The sequence below is a fragment of the Narcine bancroftii genome, chromosome 5 (assembly GCF_036971445.1).
Source record: "Narcine bancroftii isolate sNarBan1 chromosome 5, sNarBan1.hap1, whole genome shotgun sequence".
Classification (NCBI taxonomy): Eukaryota; Metazoa; Chordata; class Chondrichthyes; order Torpediniformes; family Narcinidae; genus Narcine; species Narcine bancroftii.
The window spans coordinates 245,037,567-245,055,711 of NC_091473.1; the positions used below are offsets into that span (position 1 = coordinate 245,037,567).

The following is an 18,145-nucleotide window of genomic DNA, read 5'->3' on the forward strand; positions in this document are numbered from 1 at the left end:
TTTCTGCCAGAGCCCCTGCAAATTTTTTAAAAATATTTTATTTTGGTTTTCATACATGTAGTATAGAGAGTTCATATACAGATTAATGATGACTACAAAAAAAATTTAAATGACCCCCTCCTTAAAAAAAACTAAAACCCTCCCTAACCTCGTAACCCAAAAAGGAAATCAATCATTACTTATACATGTTAATATTCTATCATAACATATTTAAAAGAAAAGAAAAAGAGAAGAGAAAAATAAGGCTACTGGATTGTACTAAGGCAGGCCAGGCAACACAAAGGACTTAACTATCAAGTATTTATCTGTTCTATCTGGTGAGGTCGTAGGAAATAGTGACTAGAAAAGGATTAAACTAACCCACAGTACCTATCTTATGTATATATGGGCTCCATATTTGTAAATATGTGTTATATTTATTTTTAAAATTAGATGTAATCTTTTCCAATGGGATGGGCTTTTGTATTTCCACATGCAATCTGTCTATGCCCAAATAAGAATCCGACTAACAGGAGACTGCAATACATTTTCTTACTACTGCCAATACTATTTTCACAAACTTTGTTTAGGATTGGTTCCCTCAACATTCACTAACAAAAATAATTTTGGATATTGTGGATATGAAATACTAGTCATTTTGGTCTAACAGTTCCCCTACTTTTGGACAAACCCATGTGGAATGCAGAAATGTACCCTCTGCATTACCACATCTAAAACACTTTAGATAAGTCCAATTTTATTTTATGCAACTTACACAGTTGTAAAAAATTATATTGTACCAATTTGTATCATACATTAATTGCATTCGACTTACTGTCTCTATACAAATCTATCCATAATTGCTCATCAATTGCAATTTCTACACTAGCCTCCCTCAAGCTCCAAGGGAATATCTTGTCAGGCTCTGGGGATTTATCCACCCTTATTTTCTTTAAGACAGCAAGCACTCCTTCTTTAATATGTATAGGTTTCATGACCTTGCTGCTTGCTTTCCTTACTTCCCACAATGATGTGTCTGTTTCCTGGTGGAAAAAAATTAAGATCTCTTTCAGCTCTATACAAAGCTGACCACTCTGATCTTCAAGGGGACCAATTTCTGCGACTTCCACACGGTCGCTTGTTGCTGCTGCACACCTGAGGCGCTTATGCAGACACACGAAAGCCGAGAGTTTTCGAGAAGTCCAGATTCTTGTGTAGTCTGGATTTCTGGCATCCGGAATTTTGGATTTTTTACTTAAAATCCAACCCTTTAGACTTATCTTTAACCATTAAATTCCCAGTGATAATTTTGTTCTCTCTTCATATACAATGACTTAGAAATGTTATCCTATGTTTCTTTGGCTTGGCTTCGCGGACGAAGATTTATGGAGGGGGTAAAAAGTCCACGTCAGCTGCAGGCTCGTTTGTGGCTGACACAGTATTAATTGCAGGAGAGAGGATAATTCCTTGCTTTTACTTAACATCTGATATCCTCCCCTGTAATTTGCTTTTAAAGATAGCAAGTCCTCCAGTAAGTGTGAGATCTGAAGAACACTGAGCTCTAACCACAGATTAGTTCTAGGCAACAAGACTTCCTGCACAAACAGAGAGGTGCTAGAAAGCCTGAACTATCATAAACCATTTCCTTTGCTAATGTTCATTTAAGGCGCTTTGTTCAAGAGTTCACTATGGTCTGAGGGTATGTTTCTTTGTTCCTATTTCCATTTTTCTACTTCCTCTTCTTTTCTGTTTTTTTTATTCCTGTTTTTCTTGCTTGCTTTCTTCAGTTTTTTTTTAAATTTGAGACCCCGCTCAAGAGCCAGGGTACAAAATCTCGGTTGATCCATCAGTGCAGTACTGAGCAGTTCCAAGTTCTCAATGAGTGTTTTGATCGAATGGAATGGATAAAAGCTGCTGTCATCTCCCGGTGCATCAGTGACCACAGATCAAAAGAACCAGAGATAGAAATGATGGCACATATTTTGTGTAGTGAGATGTTAAGATCAGGAATAATTCTACCTCATTTGTAGAAGCATGTTTAGTAGTAACTTCCAAAGGAGAATTTTATATATACTTGAAGGGAAAAGATGTTTCAAGTTTGGGGATAGGGAAGGGAGGAGAATGGGGAATGAAATAACTGGATATTCCTTTCCAAAAGCTGACATATGTGATAATGTATAATGTATGATACAAATTGGTACAATATAATTTTTTACATCAATTATATATCACCCTGTGTAAGTTGCATAAAATAAAATTGGACTTATCTAAAGTGTTTTAGATGTGGTAATGCAGATGGTACATTTCTGCATTCCACATGAATTTGTCCAAAAGTAAGGGAATTGTTAGAACAAATTACTAATATTTCATATCCAAGATTAATTACGTTTAAACATGAAAACAGAATCACACTTTAACTTCTCACAATTGACTTAACTAACCTAACTTAACCCCCTTCTAATTCTAAAGTGTATGCGTAAGTGCAGAAACATTCTTTGGTTCGCAGTCCAATCTCACTTCTCATTCCTCCAAGTTCACTGGTTGCAGGCAATTCTTAAACTATGCACAGAATTTAACATTTATAAAGTTCACCAGGCTTTAGTGCTTAAAAGGTAAATGGTTACCAGTCAGGAAGGTTCTTGTCAGTTTTCAGAGATTTGTTGCTCCAGGACACCCACAACTGATTCCTTTTTAATCAGCAATTCCAATGTCCTGCTGATAAAACTTTCCCCCTCAGGGTTCTCCAGATGATAACCTCTTTCTGTCAGGTCACCACAGAGTTCCTTCTTGTTTCTCTTATTCCAAGTGAAACATTAGACAGGCAGTCCTCTCCTCTTCCATGAACAACAAAGGCTTTGACCAGCCTAAATTAAAGAACCTATCTTCCAAATGGGGTTTTCCACAAGCTTGCCAGCTTGTTCTGTTCCAGTCCCAGCTGCTGTTGCTGGCTGTAACACTGTAGAAGTGATCTCTGTCTCTATCTCACTCTCACACACACACACACACACACACACACACACACACACACACACACACACACACACACACACACGCAGCCCATTTGACTCTCCCTGCATGCAAAACCACATGACCCTCTTAGAACAGCGGCTCCAACAACATCTTTCATCTGTTGCCTTTTTGTAAACAACAATCTATTAGTGAAGTCTCTTGGGCACTCTCCAAAGCTCTTTCAAAGGTGCCAAAAAGTCTAGTATTAGTAGCGCTCCAGTATTTCAAATGTTTTAAAGTGTTTGTATGTAACCTATTCTAACAAACCTTTCCCAATTTATCTGCCAAAAACGTATCTATATACTCTGCCACAATAATAATGCAGATACATTGCATTACTTCACTGACCTAAAAATATTTTGCCACTGATTTTCGTTTGTACTCAGCATCTGATGCCTAGTAGTCAGCCAGTATTCTGGTTACCCTGATACTGCTTTTCCTGGTGAAATCTTTCACCCTGTTCATCACTGACTGCACCAAGATCAGCAGGGAAGGAGTCCAAGTGCGAATGCAGAAAATGAATTTTTAATGACATGCTGCACTTCATAGTTTTGTCTGCTTAGAAATATGACAGGAAATCACAAAAAAATAGGTAATATCTAAGAGGGTATGTGATAGGAAAACTTTCAAGTAATTTTCATGATCAGCAGTCCAAAATCCATACACCCAAAAGTGTTCAGGAAGCAAAAATCTTAATTGTTCAGTGTAATTTGTTGTGTTGGAGGCTTGTGGATTAAAATTTTGCAATGTCTGAAGTTCAGAACTTTATCAAAAGGAAATAACTTGTGATCAAGTAGCTCTTTGCTAATTTTGACCAGGATATGTGTGAATGAGCACTTCTTGCAATATCAATGCTAGGCATGTTTGTTCATGAGTCATCCTCAGTAAGATCAGAAATTCACAAAATCCCAATTTTTTTTTTAAGATAAAGCAATTAACTTGCCCTTTACTGAGTAAGTAACCTGATGAGTAAATTTGCATATGACACCAAAATTGGTGGTGTAGTGGACAGTGACGAATGATATCTCTAGGGTCCACAACAGAATTTAGACCTGGAGAGTGTGGGAGAGCAGAGAAACCTAGGGGTTTAAGTCCATTGTTTTCTGAAAGTGGTGACTAAGATGGACAAGGTAGTGAAGAAGCTGCTCAGCACACTTGAGGGTTCCCTGGCATGACTTAGCAAAGTCAGAGTTAAGTTCTGTTTGCCACTTCTTTGGGTGGCAAATGTTGGGTCCTCATGATTCAGCTTCGTGAACTGTTGCTGACACCACCACTTGAGTACTGTATGCCGTTCTGGTCGCCAAGCTGTCGAAAGGACATCAATAAGTTGGAAGGGGTGCAGAGGAGATTTACCAGGATGTGGCTAGGACTAGAAGACTTGAGTTCAAGGGAGAGTTAGAAAGGGTCTTTATTTGCATTGAGGCTGAGGTTTATAAAACTATGTAGAGCACGGATAAAGTAAATACTATCAACCTTTTTTTTCCTCAGGATAGATTCTAAAACTAGAGGTCATAGGTTTAAAGGGAGATTGAAGAGAATTAACCGAGAAGCAATCATTTCATTTAGAAGATGGTCCGCATCTGGAACGGAACGAGCTGCAGTGGAAATTGTGGAAGTGGGCACAGTTACAAAGACATTTAAGCCAAGATTTATGACTAGGAAGAGTTTATGCAAGCCAACGAGACAAGCCCAGAATGCCAATTTGGATAGCATGGATGAGTTTGGTCAACAGGTCCTCTTTGTGCTGTACGACACCAAAGAAGTAACTTGCATTAGTGTAGCGCCTACCATGAGCTCAAAACATCTTGAAGCTTCAAAGGTGCTAAAGTACTTTTGAAGTATGGCCAATACCATTATAGTATAGGAAATATGTCAGCCAATTAGTTGTAGTAACCATCCTCATATCTTTCCCAGGAAAAACTAAAGACAAAGAATAAAGTTTGCCACAGCGGAAATTGGAGAAAAATAAACCATTGAGCTGGTTCAAACCTGTGTATCATTGCTACATTGATCTATTTTGCCTTTGTGAACAGAATGCAGGAACCATAATAACAGCTGTGATGTGCTTTTGTTCTGAAGGGTGATTAATGCAGGGAAAAGTCCCCGGAATGAAGATCAAGCTGCCCGTGAAGTTGTCATTGTGGAGAGTAGGAATCCAACAAACAGTACAAGAGCCAAGGTGATCAACAAAGATGGTGAAAGTATAGAAAAGGTCAATAATGGTGTTCAATTTCAACCTAACCACTCTAGATTGTTCTGTCTTTTGATTTCATTCCAATTCCAAATCATTAAATCATTTCTCAACTGAATCCATTGGCTTAATACATCACTTCCACTCAAATAAGACTTTTAATTTGTCAGTGAGTCTTTGACTTTGCCTTTTTCCAGTTTGACTCTGATTTTCCACCAGGTATCATAATTAAGTTTGCAATCCCATGATGAGGGTGTTTCTGATAAAGCTAACTTTTATGAGCCATTCTAATTACCTTCAAAGTGGTGGTCAACTGCTGTGGTCCTGGTGAAAGTATTCTCACACTGTTGTTTGGTAGTGGGCTTCAGAATTTAGATTAGCAATAATGACAGACCAGAGACCTACTTCCAGAAAGGTATCTATGCTGCAGATTATGCTATTCCCAGTACCCTGTTGCCCACACCTTTCTGGGCAGTACACATTGCTGATTTAAAATTAAAACACTAAAGTCTTCAGAAACAGTAGCCCTTTTTCCACTGGCATCCCAGTTAATTGGCCGTGCAGTGTCCTGGTTAAAGAAGCCATTTTTGCTGTTTCCACTGGGCCACTTTAATCGGAGCACAAACTCCTTTCCCACTGATTACGTCATCCCCAGGGATAGGAGAGTCTACCTTCAACAATATTCCCGGGATATAACTTGATCTTTTTCCACTAGTTTAATCGGCACGCTGGCATCAGCTGATGCTGGGGATGTGAGTAGGGGTTGAGACTGTCAATTTACATCATTTGACACAGGCGTGCTGATTGTTTCCCTTTTCCACTGGACACTTGTCCCAGGAATCGATGGCCAATTTACTGGTTAAGGTTCCAGTGGAAAAGGGGCTCATGATTGAAGTAAAAACATAATGTTGGAGAAACTCAGCAGATCAAACAATGTACTTTATGTTTATCCACAAAGTACACGGTTTGATCTGCTGAATTTCTCCAGTGTTGTTTTTTTTAACCTATCAATTATATCTTGTATTCCTATCTTATGCACAGGTTGACCCTCTGTCACTTCCTTTCAGAGCTGAATGGTTTATTTCCAGAGGTTTCCCACAATACCCAGTCCTTCTAAGAAACCCAGCAATAACAACACAACAATCTGAGTGTCACTAGAGAAAATGATATTGCTGAGAATTAGATCTCTACACTATTTCGAAGACTTAACACCATTTGTGACATCACATTCAGTCTTGTCAGTTGTGCGTTAGAAACTCATGCATTTGCATCCTAATTCAGGATTTGAGCCCTTAATTCAGTGAGTTCACAATGTACAGTAAAATCCCCGTTATCTAGAATTCAAGCAGTAGGCGACCTTAAGCAACCAGCAAAAGAAATTGTGGAGATTAAATAGGTAAAAGATATGAAAATTTAAAATCGGTGCCCCCCTAGTGGTTAGTTTGCCAAATCACACAACATGCAGTCTCAAGTAGCTGGAAAATTCACTTATCCAGCATCTACCAATCCCCATAGGTGCCAGATACCCGGGGATTTACTGTAGTATGATTATTTAGTCATTGTTTCTGGAAGTTTGCGATGCATAAATTGGCTGCAATGCACCCTACATTCTAACAATCACTAACTTCAGTATTTTGTGTGGTCCCAGGATTATGAAAGACTATACAGATAGTCCCTGAGTTATGATCGTCCGATTTATGAATTTTCGAAGTTATGGTCAGAATCTGTCCTTTCGATTTCTGATATTTATCTGGACTTGCAATGTGTGGCATGCTACTCTCGCATGATTTTGGGCGATGGCAGCATCGTGTGAGAGTAGTGTACAGCCTACTCTCTTGCGATACTGACTCAACTCCACTACTCTCCCACTTCTCACCCCAGCCGCCCACCCATCGGAGCTCTGGCTGCCCATGCATCCGAACTCCCGACGCCCTTAACACAGACTTACCACCTGGTCTCAGCCATATAACCATATATAACCATTTACGGAGCGGAAACAGGCCACGTTGGCCTTTCGAGTCTGCGCCAGATCACTGATTTTGTGCGCCCTCTTCAGGCATTGGTCCCGGTAGATCTTCATTCAATAACGATGGGCGATCCCAGCTCCCAAAGCCTTGAAAGAAGCAGGTAAAAAGTTCGACCTGTGTAAAAGTTGACCCCCACCCCTTTTTTTTATTTTGGCCTAAAAATTTGACGATTACATGACTATATAAGGTATAAAAATGGTAGGTGCGGCATTCTTTTTCGACATGATTTTTTCGACTTCCAATGGAAATGCTGGAATGGAACCTCTTCATAAGTCGGGGACTACCTATATGAATGCAAATCTTTTTTTATTTTTTTGGGTTCCTTGACTTTTGACTGAAAATAAAGAGAAACAGAAAGGCCAGCACAGTTTATATAGTGGTTAATTCAAAGCTATTACAGCCCCAGTGACCGGGTTGGAATCTGGTGCTGTCTGAAAGGAGTTTGTATGTTCTCCCTGTGTCTGCATGGGTTTCCTCCGGGTGCTCCAGTTTCTTCTCATCCTTCAAAATGTACAGGGGTTGTAGGGTATTCAGGTGGCATGGGCTCGTGGGCCAAGTGCTGTATGTCTAAATTAAAATTACATTACTTTATGATCCACTAGATATTGTAGAGCATCTTTTAAACCAGGAAGTGTTTTCAGAACAGTGGTTACTGTGACAATACATGTTGTACTGTGGGAATGTCGTGCACAAACCCAAAGGATGGGTTAAATGACCACACCAACTCTTTTTGTATTAATTAAGCAAACATGGAGGAGTGAAGTTTTTCTGCACAGCCGAAGTTGCTCTCTGACTGTGGTTTTACTTTTTTTTTCCAGGAAGGTAGTGGATTTACATTCCATTACTGGGCATTGTTTGACGGCCATGCAGGCACAGGTGCTGCTATCATGGCCTCGAGACTGCTTCACCTCCACATCTGTGAACAGCTGCGTGACATTGTCAACATCCTGCAAGACTATGATGTACCTCCCCCGATCTGCCTTTCCAGTGACACTGAGGCGGTAACAGCAGAGGGGGCAAAGAGCTCTGCACATCAGGGTGACTGGGAACCTCCCACTGACAGTGAATCGCGGTTCTTGCTGGAGAAGGAAATCTCGCATGAGTACCTGGTTATTGGTGCAATTGAAAATGCCTTTAAGCAGATGGTGAGCTGTGGGTCCATAATACCTCAATTCACACTGGGTCTGGGAGCATTACTTTCTAAGCAGCTCTATAATGTCTTTTCTGGTTATCACTCAGGTCATGGTGTCAGGTGCAATGGGTAAAAGACTGAAGGTTCAGGTCCAGGTCCAGAATTTGGCACAAAAGCAATGCATGAATTTTTTTTAATCCACAGAAATGCTGGAGAAACTCAGTAGGTCGCACAGTGTTCTTTATGTAGCAAAGATATGTACAGTTAAGATCCAAAAATAGGATGCCAGAAATCCAAATCACCTGAAAATTCAGACTTCTCGAAAACTCTCAGCTGTTGTGCACATGCGTGCATGCATTATGTGCGTGCGTGCATTTCCCAAGATGTACTGCTGAGAATCCGGAAAATCAGACTCGTTATCTGAGCAGTCCAGATTTTAGAACTTTTATTGTAACCAACATTTCGGGCTTGAGCCCTTCATCAAGGTATGAGCAAAAAGCAGGCAGGTGCCTGAATAAAATGATAGAAATTCATGCATTTGCATCCTAATTCAGGATTTGAGCCCATAATTCATAATTCCCAGCTATATCCACTTATGACGTTTTCCCTGTGCTCCTTTCTCCACCCTTCCCCTTACACCCACCCCAGCTATTTTATTAAGGTTTTCTGCTCAAGCCCTAAAGGTTGGACAGGTATATGGATGAGAAGAAGATGGAGGGTTATGGGCATTGTGCAGGGAGGTGGGACTAGAGAGGGGTGTTTGGTTCGGTGCGGACTAGAAGGGCCTAATGGCCTGTTTCCATGCTGTAATTGTTATGTTATGTTAACATTGCTACATAAAGAACACTGTGTGTCCTGCTGAGTTTCTCCAGTAGTTTTGGGTATTAAATTAATCACAGCATCTGCAGACTTCCTTGTTCTACAGCAGGCATTTTTATGTGTTTATTTGTGAGTATTGCTGGCAAGACCCGCTTTTACCCCAAATTGCCCCGAATGACTTTCTAAGCCATCTGACAGGGTGGTTCAGATTTTTGTTTGTTTGGGATCAGAAATAAGCATTCCCAAAGGTCATCACTAACATTATTTATTTAGCCATACAGCATGGTAACTGGCCCTTCTGCCAGCCAATTAACCTTCAACCCCAGTCCATTTTTGAAGGGTGGAAGGAAACCAGAGCACCTAGAGAACAACCATTCAGACTCTGGGAAAAAGTACAAACTACTTACGCTCAGCACCGGATTCGAACCCGGGTCAGTGGCGCTGTTACAGCGTTAAACTAAAACAGATTAAGTTTTAAAATAATTCAGTAGTTTCATATTTGATTTTTATTTGAGATTTATTTTAATACCTGAATTAGTTAATTTTCATTTGAATTTCCCAGGTATTTTTGTAGACACGAAAATGTGTATCTAATGTGTAGGTGTTATGGATGCTGCCTGACCCGCTGAGTTCCTGCAGCTTCTCATTGATTGCTTAAGAGTCATCCACATAGGGTCTAGACTGGAGGCAGATACATGTCACAGAATCCAGAGCAGGATTTCCTTCCTAAAGGACATCATTTGAGTGCTGAGGCCACTTTTACAGTTTCATGCTCAATCTCAGTGATACTGGCTTTTGATTTCCCAGATTTTAAAAAAGTAAATTCAAGCTCATAAACAATTCAGACCAGTACCCTGATATTCTGATCACTGTTTATAATTCAAACCCTCAAAACATATGATTTGTTCATTTTGCATTGTTTTTTGTGGGACTTCACTGCACAAATATGTTGATGCAGCAGAAATGTTGCTTCCAAATGCCAAGTGCTTTGGAATGTCTTGAGATTTTAAGAGATACAATGGAAATACATGCCTCTCTTCTTTTTACATGGTGATAATGATGTTATTTATTCTGTTTGATACCTCTGGAGATGTATCTATGTAATAAAGAGAGTATCAAGATCCATGAGAGAAGAGCCTAGGTATTGTCCCTGACAAGCCCTGAATCGTTCAGGAGGGATTTTCTGGTATGGGATTAGTACCTGTATTCTCTGTAATCCTAGTTGCACATGGTCTGATAGGACTTTTCTTGTTATTGCAGGACATACAGATTGAAAGGGAACGAAACTCTTCCTCAATACTGGGTGGCTGCTGTGCTCTGGCAGTTATTTACCTCCTGGGAAAATTTTACGTGGCAAATGCTGGTGACAGCAGGTACAAAGCCCAGATTCACTGTCCTGGACAAGAGGAACAAAAGACTGTATGCTGGTGCAATTTAAGAGTTAACACCCAGAGTAATTTTGCAGCACATAAAGAATGGCATAACCATTGCCTCTCAGGACCTCAGGCATTGTCTGTGTGGAGTTTGCACGTCTCTGAGATCATGTGGGTTTTGTCCAGATGCAGGTGCTCCAGTTTCCACCCACACACCACAGACGTGCGAGTTGATAGGTTATTAGAGGCACACAGGAGACTGCAAATGCTGGAATCTGAAGCTGGAGGAAATCAGTCCAAAATGTCAGAGTCTGGTTGCAGATTGGCAAATTAATAACACCACCAAATATGCCTAAGATTGTCTGATCTTGGAGGCAAAGCAGGCTCATGTCTGGTCAGTACTTAGAGGGGAGACAGTCTAGGAACATCAGGTGCTCTAGGTTTCTGTGGGAGGCACTGGTCAAAGTGGCGACTCTCTGTCTACCTTACAGTAGACAAAAAAAAAGTTAAAGAATTTCATGTATGTTACATTCTAAATATAGTATTATGTGACACAGCAAGACCCCACAATCACCCTTGTTGAGTGAGGCCAGTGTCTCAGTATACATGATAAGAAATGAAACTAATGATAAATTTGTCTTGTATCAGAAATACTTTCTTCACAGGGGCAGAGAGATTCTGGCACACACAAATATGCAATTCATTGCGCTTGGTCACAAAACTTTTTTTAAAATGGTCCAGTCTTGAAACAACCATGTTGTTTATTGTCATGTGTTTTGAAATTCGGTACAAAATTTTAATTTTTTTTGCGTGCTATCAGGCAGGTCAACATCTACATAGTACATCAGGTGGGGCAAGAATAAAAATAGTGTCACATCAAACAAGATTGCATGGTATAATGTTAAAAAGGGAAAAGTACAGTTAAACAGTACAATGCCTCATCTATACTAAAAGAAGACATGTTCAATAGTCAGATATCTGTTCTTGTACCTGGAGGTTCATGTTTTCAAACATGTATACTTCTGCCTAAAGGGGTAATGGGGGGGGGGGGGTGATAATGTGACTGGAATGAAAGGATCTTTTAATATGTTGTCTGCTATCTTTTTTAATTGTTTTATTTTTCACACTATAACCCATACTGACCAAAATACATACAGACATTTTTCTCTTGAATATATAGTGTCATTTTCTCCCCTTTTTCCCCCTCCCTTCCCTCCCTCACCCCCCCCCCCTTTCCCATTTATTCAATCGTTGTCTGCTTTCTTGAGACAGCAGGAGCTGAAGATATAGTCATGGAGGGGAGATTGATGGCCTGAGCTGCATTCACAACTCTTTGCAGTTTCCTGCTATCTAGACAAAATACTTTCTATGAAGCATCCATAAAAACTGGTGACGGGTGTGATAAATGTCCTCAGGTTTCTGTAAAGGTAGAACCTTTGGTGTGCTTCTTGGCCATAGGAACAAAGTGGAACATTGTTGTTTTGGTACTTCTAAAAAACAATCCACCATTTTCATTTTGTGACCATTGGGTACATTTACATGTGATGTAATTGAAGCTTGGCAATAGTGATAAACTTTCCTGATTGGTCTTCACAAATAATGCCAGGGATTCTTTTATATCCACCTGAGGGAGCAGATAGAAACATTCCAAATGTCTCTTTGGAAAGGCAGCATGTCTAGCAAATGTCAAGTCACTAGTGTGATGGGTATATTAGATTTTATATATGTTTTTTAAAGGAGATAGATTGTGGGGGGTTTAGGGTAGGTCACAAACAAACAAACACTTCACAAAACAGATCTCATTTAAAATGCAAGCACTTCGCTGAAAGTGAGACATTGAGGCACCAGTGATTTTGCAAAGACAATAAAAGCCATTTTGGAATTGCTTTGCTAAGGAACTTCAAAAGCAGGTGCAAATGAAACAGTCTATGCTCAGAAGCTGATAAGATCTTTCAAGGACTGGGTCTGGAGCCCTGCAAGAAGGTCATGTGGTTTTGCAAGCAGAGAGAGGAAAAAAAGATCAACGGGCTTTCTCTAAGAGTGACAAAGAAAGAGAACTGACTTCTACAGAGGCTTTTGGAAGCTTGTGGAAAACCCTATTTTGAAGACTGGTTGTAAGTTCTAAGTTCAGCCTGGTGAAAACCCTTGTGGAAACCCGCTGGCTCGAGTGTTTCTCCTGAAATAAGGAAAACAAGAGGAACCTGGTGGTGACCTGGAAGAAGAGGTTATCATTTGGAAAACCCTGATGGGGCAAATTTCTTTGGCATGACACTGAAGTGACTGATGGAAGTAAATCAGTTTGTGTGTGTCCAACGAGCTATGAATCTCAAAACCAACAAGAACCTTCCTGAGCGATATCCAATTACCTTTAAGCACCAGAGCTTGGTGAAAATTCATAAATGTTCATTTATGTGCACAGTATAAGAATTGCCTGATCACAGTGAACTTAAAGGAGGGAGGTGTGATTGGACTGTGAATCAAAGAACTTTCCTGAACAATTACACATTACATACACGTGCACTTAGAATTAGAAGGGGGTTAAGTTAATAGTGATAAGTTAAAGTTTGATCCTGTTTTTATGTTTAAAGAAAATTAAAAGTAACTTTTAAGTAGCCATTGGTCTTAGTGAATTTCTATTGCTGGTGGGTTTTGGGGACCTCTGGGCCTGTAACACTAGACTGGGGATATGGGATTGATGGAGAAAGTAGCACTAACATAGCAGATTAGTTGTGACCTTATTGGATAGCAGAACAGGCATGGAGAGTTGAATGGCCGACTTCATCCTTCAATCACAGCCTCCTTTAAATCTGTGCTCTCTGATCATTAACCCTTTAGCTAGTGGAAATAACTTTTATTGATTTACTCTGAGCAAACTCTTCGTGTGTCTAAAATACCTTTATAAACATTTTTGTTTTTAATTCTAGAGCTATTCTAATCCGCAATGGGGACATTATCCCACTGTCTAATGAATTCACTCCTGAATCAGAGCGGCAGAGATTGCAGTATTTAGTAAGGAAATATTTCCTCTCTTGTCTTCCGTATATAATCTGCATTTTTTTTAAATTCCTTTTTAATGTTTAAGGTAGAGCGTCAAGGGAAGGTGAAGCCATCCTATCCTACCTCTTTCATTGCTTTTCTCTGCCTCAGCTTGTTGATGAGTGGACAGAATTCCCCGGCTCCTGAACTTGGGTAGGCTGCAGCTTATTGAGGGTGGGATTCAGAAATTGTCTTCTGTGATGCTTTCTGTGGCAGAGTCATCCCCAACAGCTGTGCTTAAATGTGAAGGGATTACAGGTAAGTTCAGTGAGAGGATAGTGTCAATTGACTTTCACCACATTGTCCACTTCAAAGAGTCCATTGTTTCAACACTCCACCACAACTGTCTAATTTGCTACTGTCGAGGAACTAATCACATTTTCTATAGTCATCCTATTAATCTAATCACCCATCCCGAGCCTAAATGGAAGCTGGTTGTGTTGTCATCCATTTATAGTTATGATTTTTCTTCCCGACATTCCTACCCCTCCATTGCCCCACATATCTCTAAAGTACTTGCATCTTCAATCTGCTGACATATCTTTACTCCTCCATTCCTGGCTCGTGGCATCTCCAGTGTTCTTCACAGCATCATCGATAATAGAGCCTTCAGACTCCAAGACCTAAGCTCTGAAATTTCCTTCCTAAATCTCTCCAGATCCAAAAAGAATAATTTTAGGAGGATCCTTAAAAACATGTTTTTCATCACCTGTCCTGGTATCACCTGATGTAGCTCGGTGAAAATTTTTATCTAATAATCATCTTGTGAGAGAGAAAGGGACATTTTTCAGTTGTCGTATTAATCCAAGTGGTTTTTGTTTAGGGATGTTTACAGCCACATCTCCTTGGAAATGAATTTACACATTTGGAATTTCCAAGGAGAATTCAGCATCGGGAAATTGGACGCAAGATGTTGTTCCGGGATTATAGCATGACTGGCTGGTAAGAATCAATCAACAACATTTTTGTATTTAGACATTTAAGTATCATTGTTGTTCTTCAATAATTGCTCTCAAGAGTGCTGGTAAGCCACTTTTTAAACTGCTGCAAACTCCCTGGTAGATTGGGGGAGGAGGATAGTTGGGTGGGTGATCGGAGGATGGGTGAGTGGCTAATACTACTTAGTGAGCACACATTTGAGCAGGCTGGCACAGGAATTGAATTGAAAGGTGATGGGGGCTAACTGATCATCCTTTCATATATCTGGCGCGGCTGCAATCAGATGAATGTTGCTTTGAATCTCCTCTGCAAAAAATTATATAGTTGCCCAACTCAAGATCTATTCAATGATTAACACAGCATCCCTTCTTTATTCTGTAGGGCATACAAAACTATAGAAGAGGATGACTTGAAGTTCCCATTGGTATATGGTGAAGGCAAAAAGGTACACAGTACAACTGAAAGCAAGCAATCTGCTGGAGGTACTCAGCAGATAAAAAGATCAACCTGGTGAATTCCTGCAGCAGATTGTTTCTTTGTCCTAAATTTCAGCATTCTTTTGTGTGTCAACAATTGAAAGGAATCTTAACATTTTTATGAGAATTCAATATAAAATTTGCAATCCTGAAATGAAATTAGCTTTCTAAGAAGTTCAGGTAGATATGTAGCAGAACATGGGCAGGTGGAGCACGAGTTACATCAATTAACATTGAATTTTTCATTTTCAAGTAACTCTCTCCTCTGGTGTTCCTTTCCTGCTCCCACCAGTCCACCCAAGATCTTTCTTCCTTTTTGTTCACCCTCCCCCACCTAGTTCTATCCATCCTTCACCCACTGGCCCATCTACCTGTGTTTCTCCTCCTTGGATTACTTTTCCTGTTTTCCCCAATATATAGGAGGATTCAGACAAAGGGTGCTAGGTAATAAGTTAAAACAATGATTGGCAGATAGAGACTTGCACAATTTAATAAGACATAAGCACGCAATATATGGGAAAATTTACTGCAGTGGGATTCAGAATCAAACTTAGGACAAACCCACAGACTAGCTTGTCATTATTTCCCTAAACAATAGAGTATTAGGTATTACAAATAATGTTGAGATGATTTAAAGCACAGGTACGTGCCGACAGCTCTACCAGCCGCCCTGTGACATCTCCACTGGCCACTCACTGACAGCCCTGCTGGCTATCCTGTGACAGCTTTACTGCACTGATATTAAAACTACCAGACTAACACTTGCATGCATGCACTAACGTCACTAATGATACCCAGTTGAGCAGATTTGCTGTTCACACTGTTCACAACTCAGCCAGGCTCTGATATAACCCCCTATTAAGTATCAGTGCCCAGGTGATCTTTACCGCACCCACCCCTCCACCCCATCGGCCAGTTGGGAGCATTCATACTGCCAGGTGACCCATTAAATACCCACTAAATTGCCTGGATCAACCCATGTTATTTAGCAGTGTGAAAGAGAGATTGACAGCTGAGAGGAGGAATCAGGTGAGGGAGTGAGGATAGGCAGATGGAAACAAATGGGGAGGACAGCCCATTATCACTCCCTCTCTTAATTCTACCTCTCACATTCCAGTCTCTGTCTCAAGATTCCCTATCCCCCATCTATCCAGCATCGCCAACCCCCCCACCCCCCCCCCCCATCTATTTTAACCTATCACCTACCAGTCTCACCCTTTTTACACTTAATTGTTTAAAGACAACTCGGGTCATTCACACTGAACCAAGAAAGCTGGGTCAGGAGTCGATGCGTTTTGCATCGGCTCCAATTCTACCTACCTTGCCAGGTAATTTCCGGCATGAAAATGACCCCCCCCCCCCACCCAATTCATTGCATTCACACAGGTAAGTGAAACGGTTAAAAGGTTGTTAATTCCCGTCTTTCAACAGTAGTGTAAAAGGGGTATCTGTCTCAACCCTCCTATATATTGGTTTTCTTCCCTCTATGCTACCAGTCCTGATGCAAGATCACAGAATAACATCAGGTTCCAGTTCATCAAGTGACCTCAGTTGGTTATGCAAACTGCTTTCAAGCAGTATTGAGGAATAGCACCAACTGTAGTATTTCCTCATGAAAAAATTCAAGAATTTTGAAAAGTCTCTTCACCATTGGTGATTTGTGTATTACTAAGGCACTGACTGTCCCAACAGGCACGCGTCATGGCAACCATAGGAGTCACTCGAGGACTGGGAGATCATGATTTGAAAGTTCACTGTTCCAATATCCACATCAAACCTTTCTTGTCCTGCATGCCAGAGGTGAGAGCTATCAATGGACATTGTTTACATTACTAATCGAAGGAGCCAATTACTTCAAAGATATCCAATAGATATAAAGAGAACCTGAATCCATCTTCATCATCTACCCAGTTGAGTAGGAGCAGAGCAGGGGTTTGGCGTGACGGGGTGTGTTCCAATGTAGGCTTTGCAAATTTATTGGTGTTTCCAACACAAGAGTTCCATCTTGTAATATTTGGAAATTTCATACAACAGCCACAAGTTGATTTGAGGGCCAAATACAAATGTGGATTTCTGAATCCAAAAGACATCCACAACCAACCTCGTACCAATGCAGAATCTGATTCTTTCCTGAAAATCTCACTCATTCAAAGAGTCTGGTCCATTTTCCACCTGTCCATTCATCCACAGGTCTGATCAGTTCTCCTGGGAATGAACGGAGGCAAAAGAGAAAAATGGGGAAAAGATGACTACTGTGATGAGTGAGGCAAAGGAGGGGTGATGAGGGAATGAAGGGGGTACTAAAGTAAAATGAGGCAAAAGAAGAGATGGATAGAAAATGAGGAAAAGGAGGGTGTGGGGATGAGAGAGCCACTGAGAGAAACAGGAGTCAAGGGATGAAGTGGGAAAAGAGAGGTGTGGGGAAAGGGACACTGGGAATGGGAAGAGAATCTCTGGAAAAAGTGAGGGAGAGTGTGGGAGGGAAAGAGGGACAAAGGAGGACAATTGTAAAAGGGGAGGGGGTGAAAAGAGGACACGGAGAGAGCAAAGACTGGGGCGCAAGGAGATGGTAGGGACTGTGAGAAACAGAAGTACCGTCATAGAAATTGCTCGAGACATTTATTATACAACAATGCAAAGTTGGCTTCCCCTTACCCTGGTGGGAATACACACACACACACTGGGGCTCACCCAACTTTTATACAGTTTATTTCAGTATAGAAGTACCCTCCCCCTTACATTCTTCTGCCTCCTGGATGAGTTTGGCATTAGGCAATCCTGTCTGCCTACGTGCTGTTTCTGTGAACTTAGAGGACCAGGGGGTATCCTGTCGGTGTCCCATCATGTCATTGTCCTTTTTGTCCTTATTCACACCTTCCCGACCCTCAGGGCTTACTAACTTCTTATATGCAGAACTTGCTAATTCTGTCTAAGGCTAGAAGACCCTTATCTTATTCAGACTAACTTTACTTCCTACATTCTATTATCTATTAACTATCCTTTCATACTGGCTTTATTCATCTCTCATATTTTCATATTAGTTTTACTCATCTCTCACAGGATCAAGATAGAGTGGGGTAGAAGAGGGTGAGAGCAAAATCCCAGGAATCATTTTGAATAGCCAACTAAGTCTTTTTGAAAGTCCACTTGGATCACGCAATACC

The 18,145-nt window shown here is 40.6% G+C and overlaps 1 protein-coding gene across 3 annotated transcripts in view; it reads left to right on the forward strand.

Annotated features, from left to right (window-relative positions):
• The window catches only part of ppm1j (protein phosphatase, Mg2+/Mn2+ dependent, 1J), a 36,484-nt gene that overhangs the window by 10,408 nt on the left and 7,931 nt on the right, over nucleotides 1–18,145 (forward strand). For 2 of the 3 annotated variants that reach the window (XM_069941937.1, XM_069941938.1), the window contains exons 2-8: nucleotides 5,068–5,200; nucleotides 8,025–8,351; nucleotides 10,418–10,530; nucleotides 13,455–13,539; nucleotides 14,390–14,508; nucleotides 14,887–14,950; nucleotides 16,674–16,781. In XM_069941937.1, coding sequence (XP_069798038.1) covers nucleotides 5,068–5,200; nucleotides 8,025–8,351; nucleotides 10,418–10,530; nucleotides 13,455–13,539; nucleotides 14,390–14,508; nucleotides 14,887–14,950; nucleotides 16,674–16,781 — 949 coding nt within the window. The remainder of the gene's footprint in view (nucleotides 1–5,067; nucleotides 5,201–8,024; nucleotides 8,352–10,417; nucleotides 10,531–13,454; nucleotides 13,540–14,389; nucleotides 14,509–14,886; nucleotides 14,951–16,673; nucleotides 16,782–18,145) is intronic. The other variant, XM_069941936.1, reaches the window with a different exon arrangement.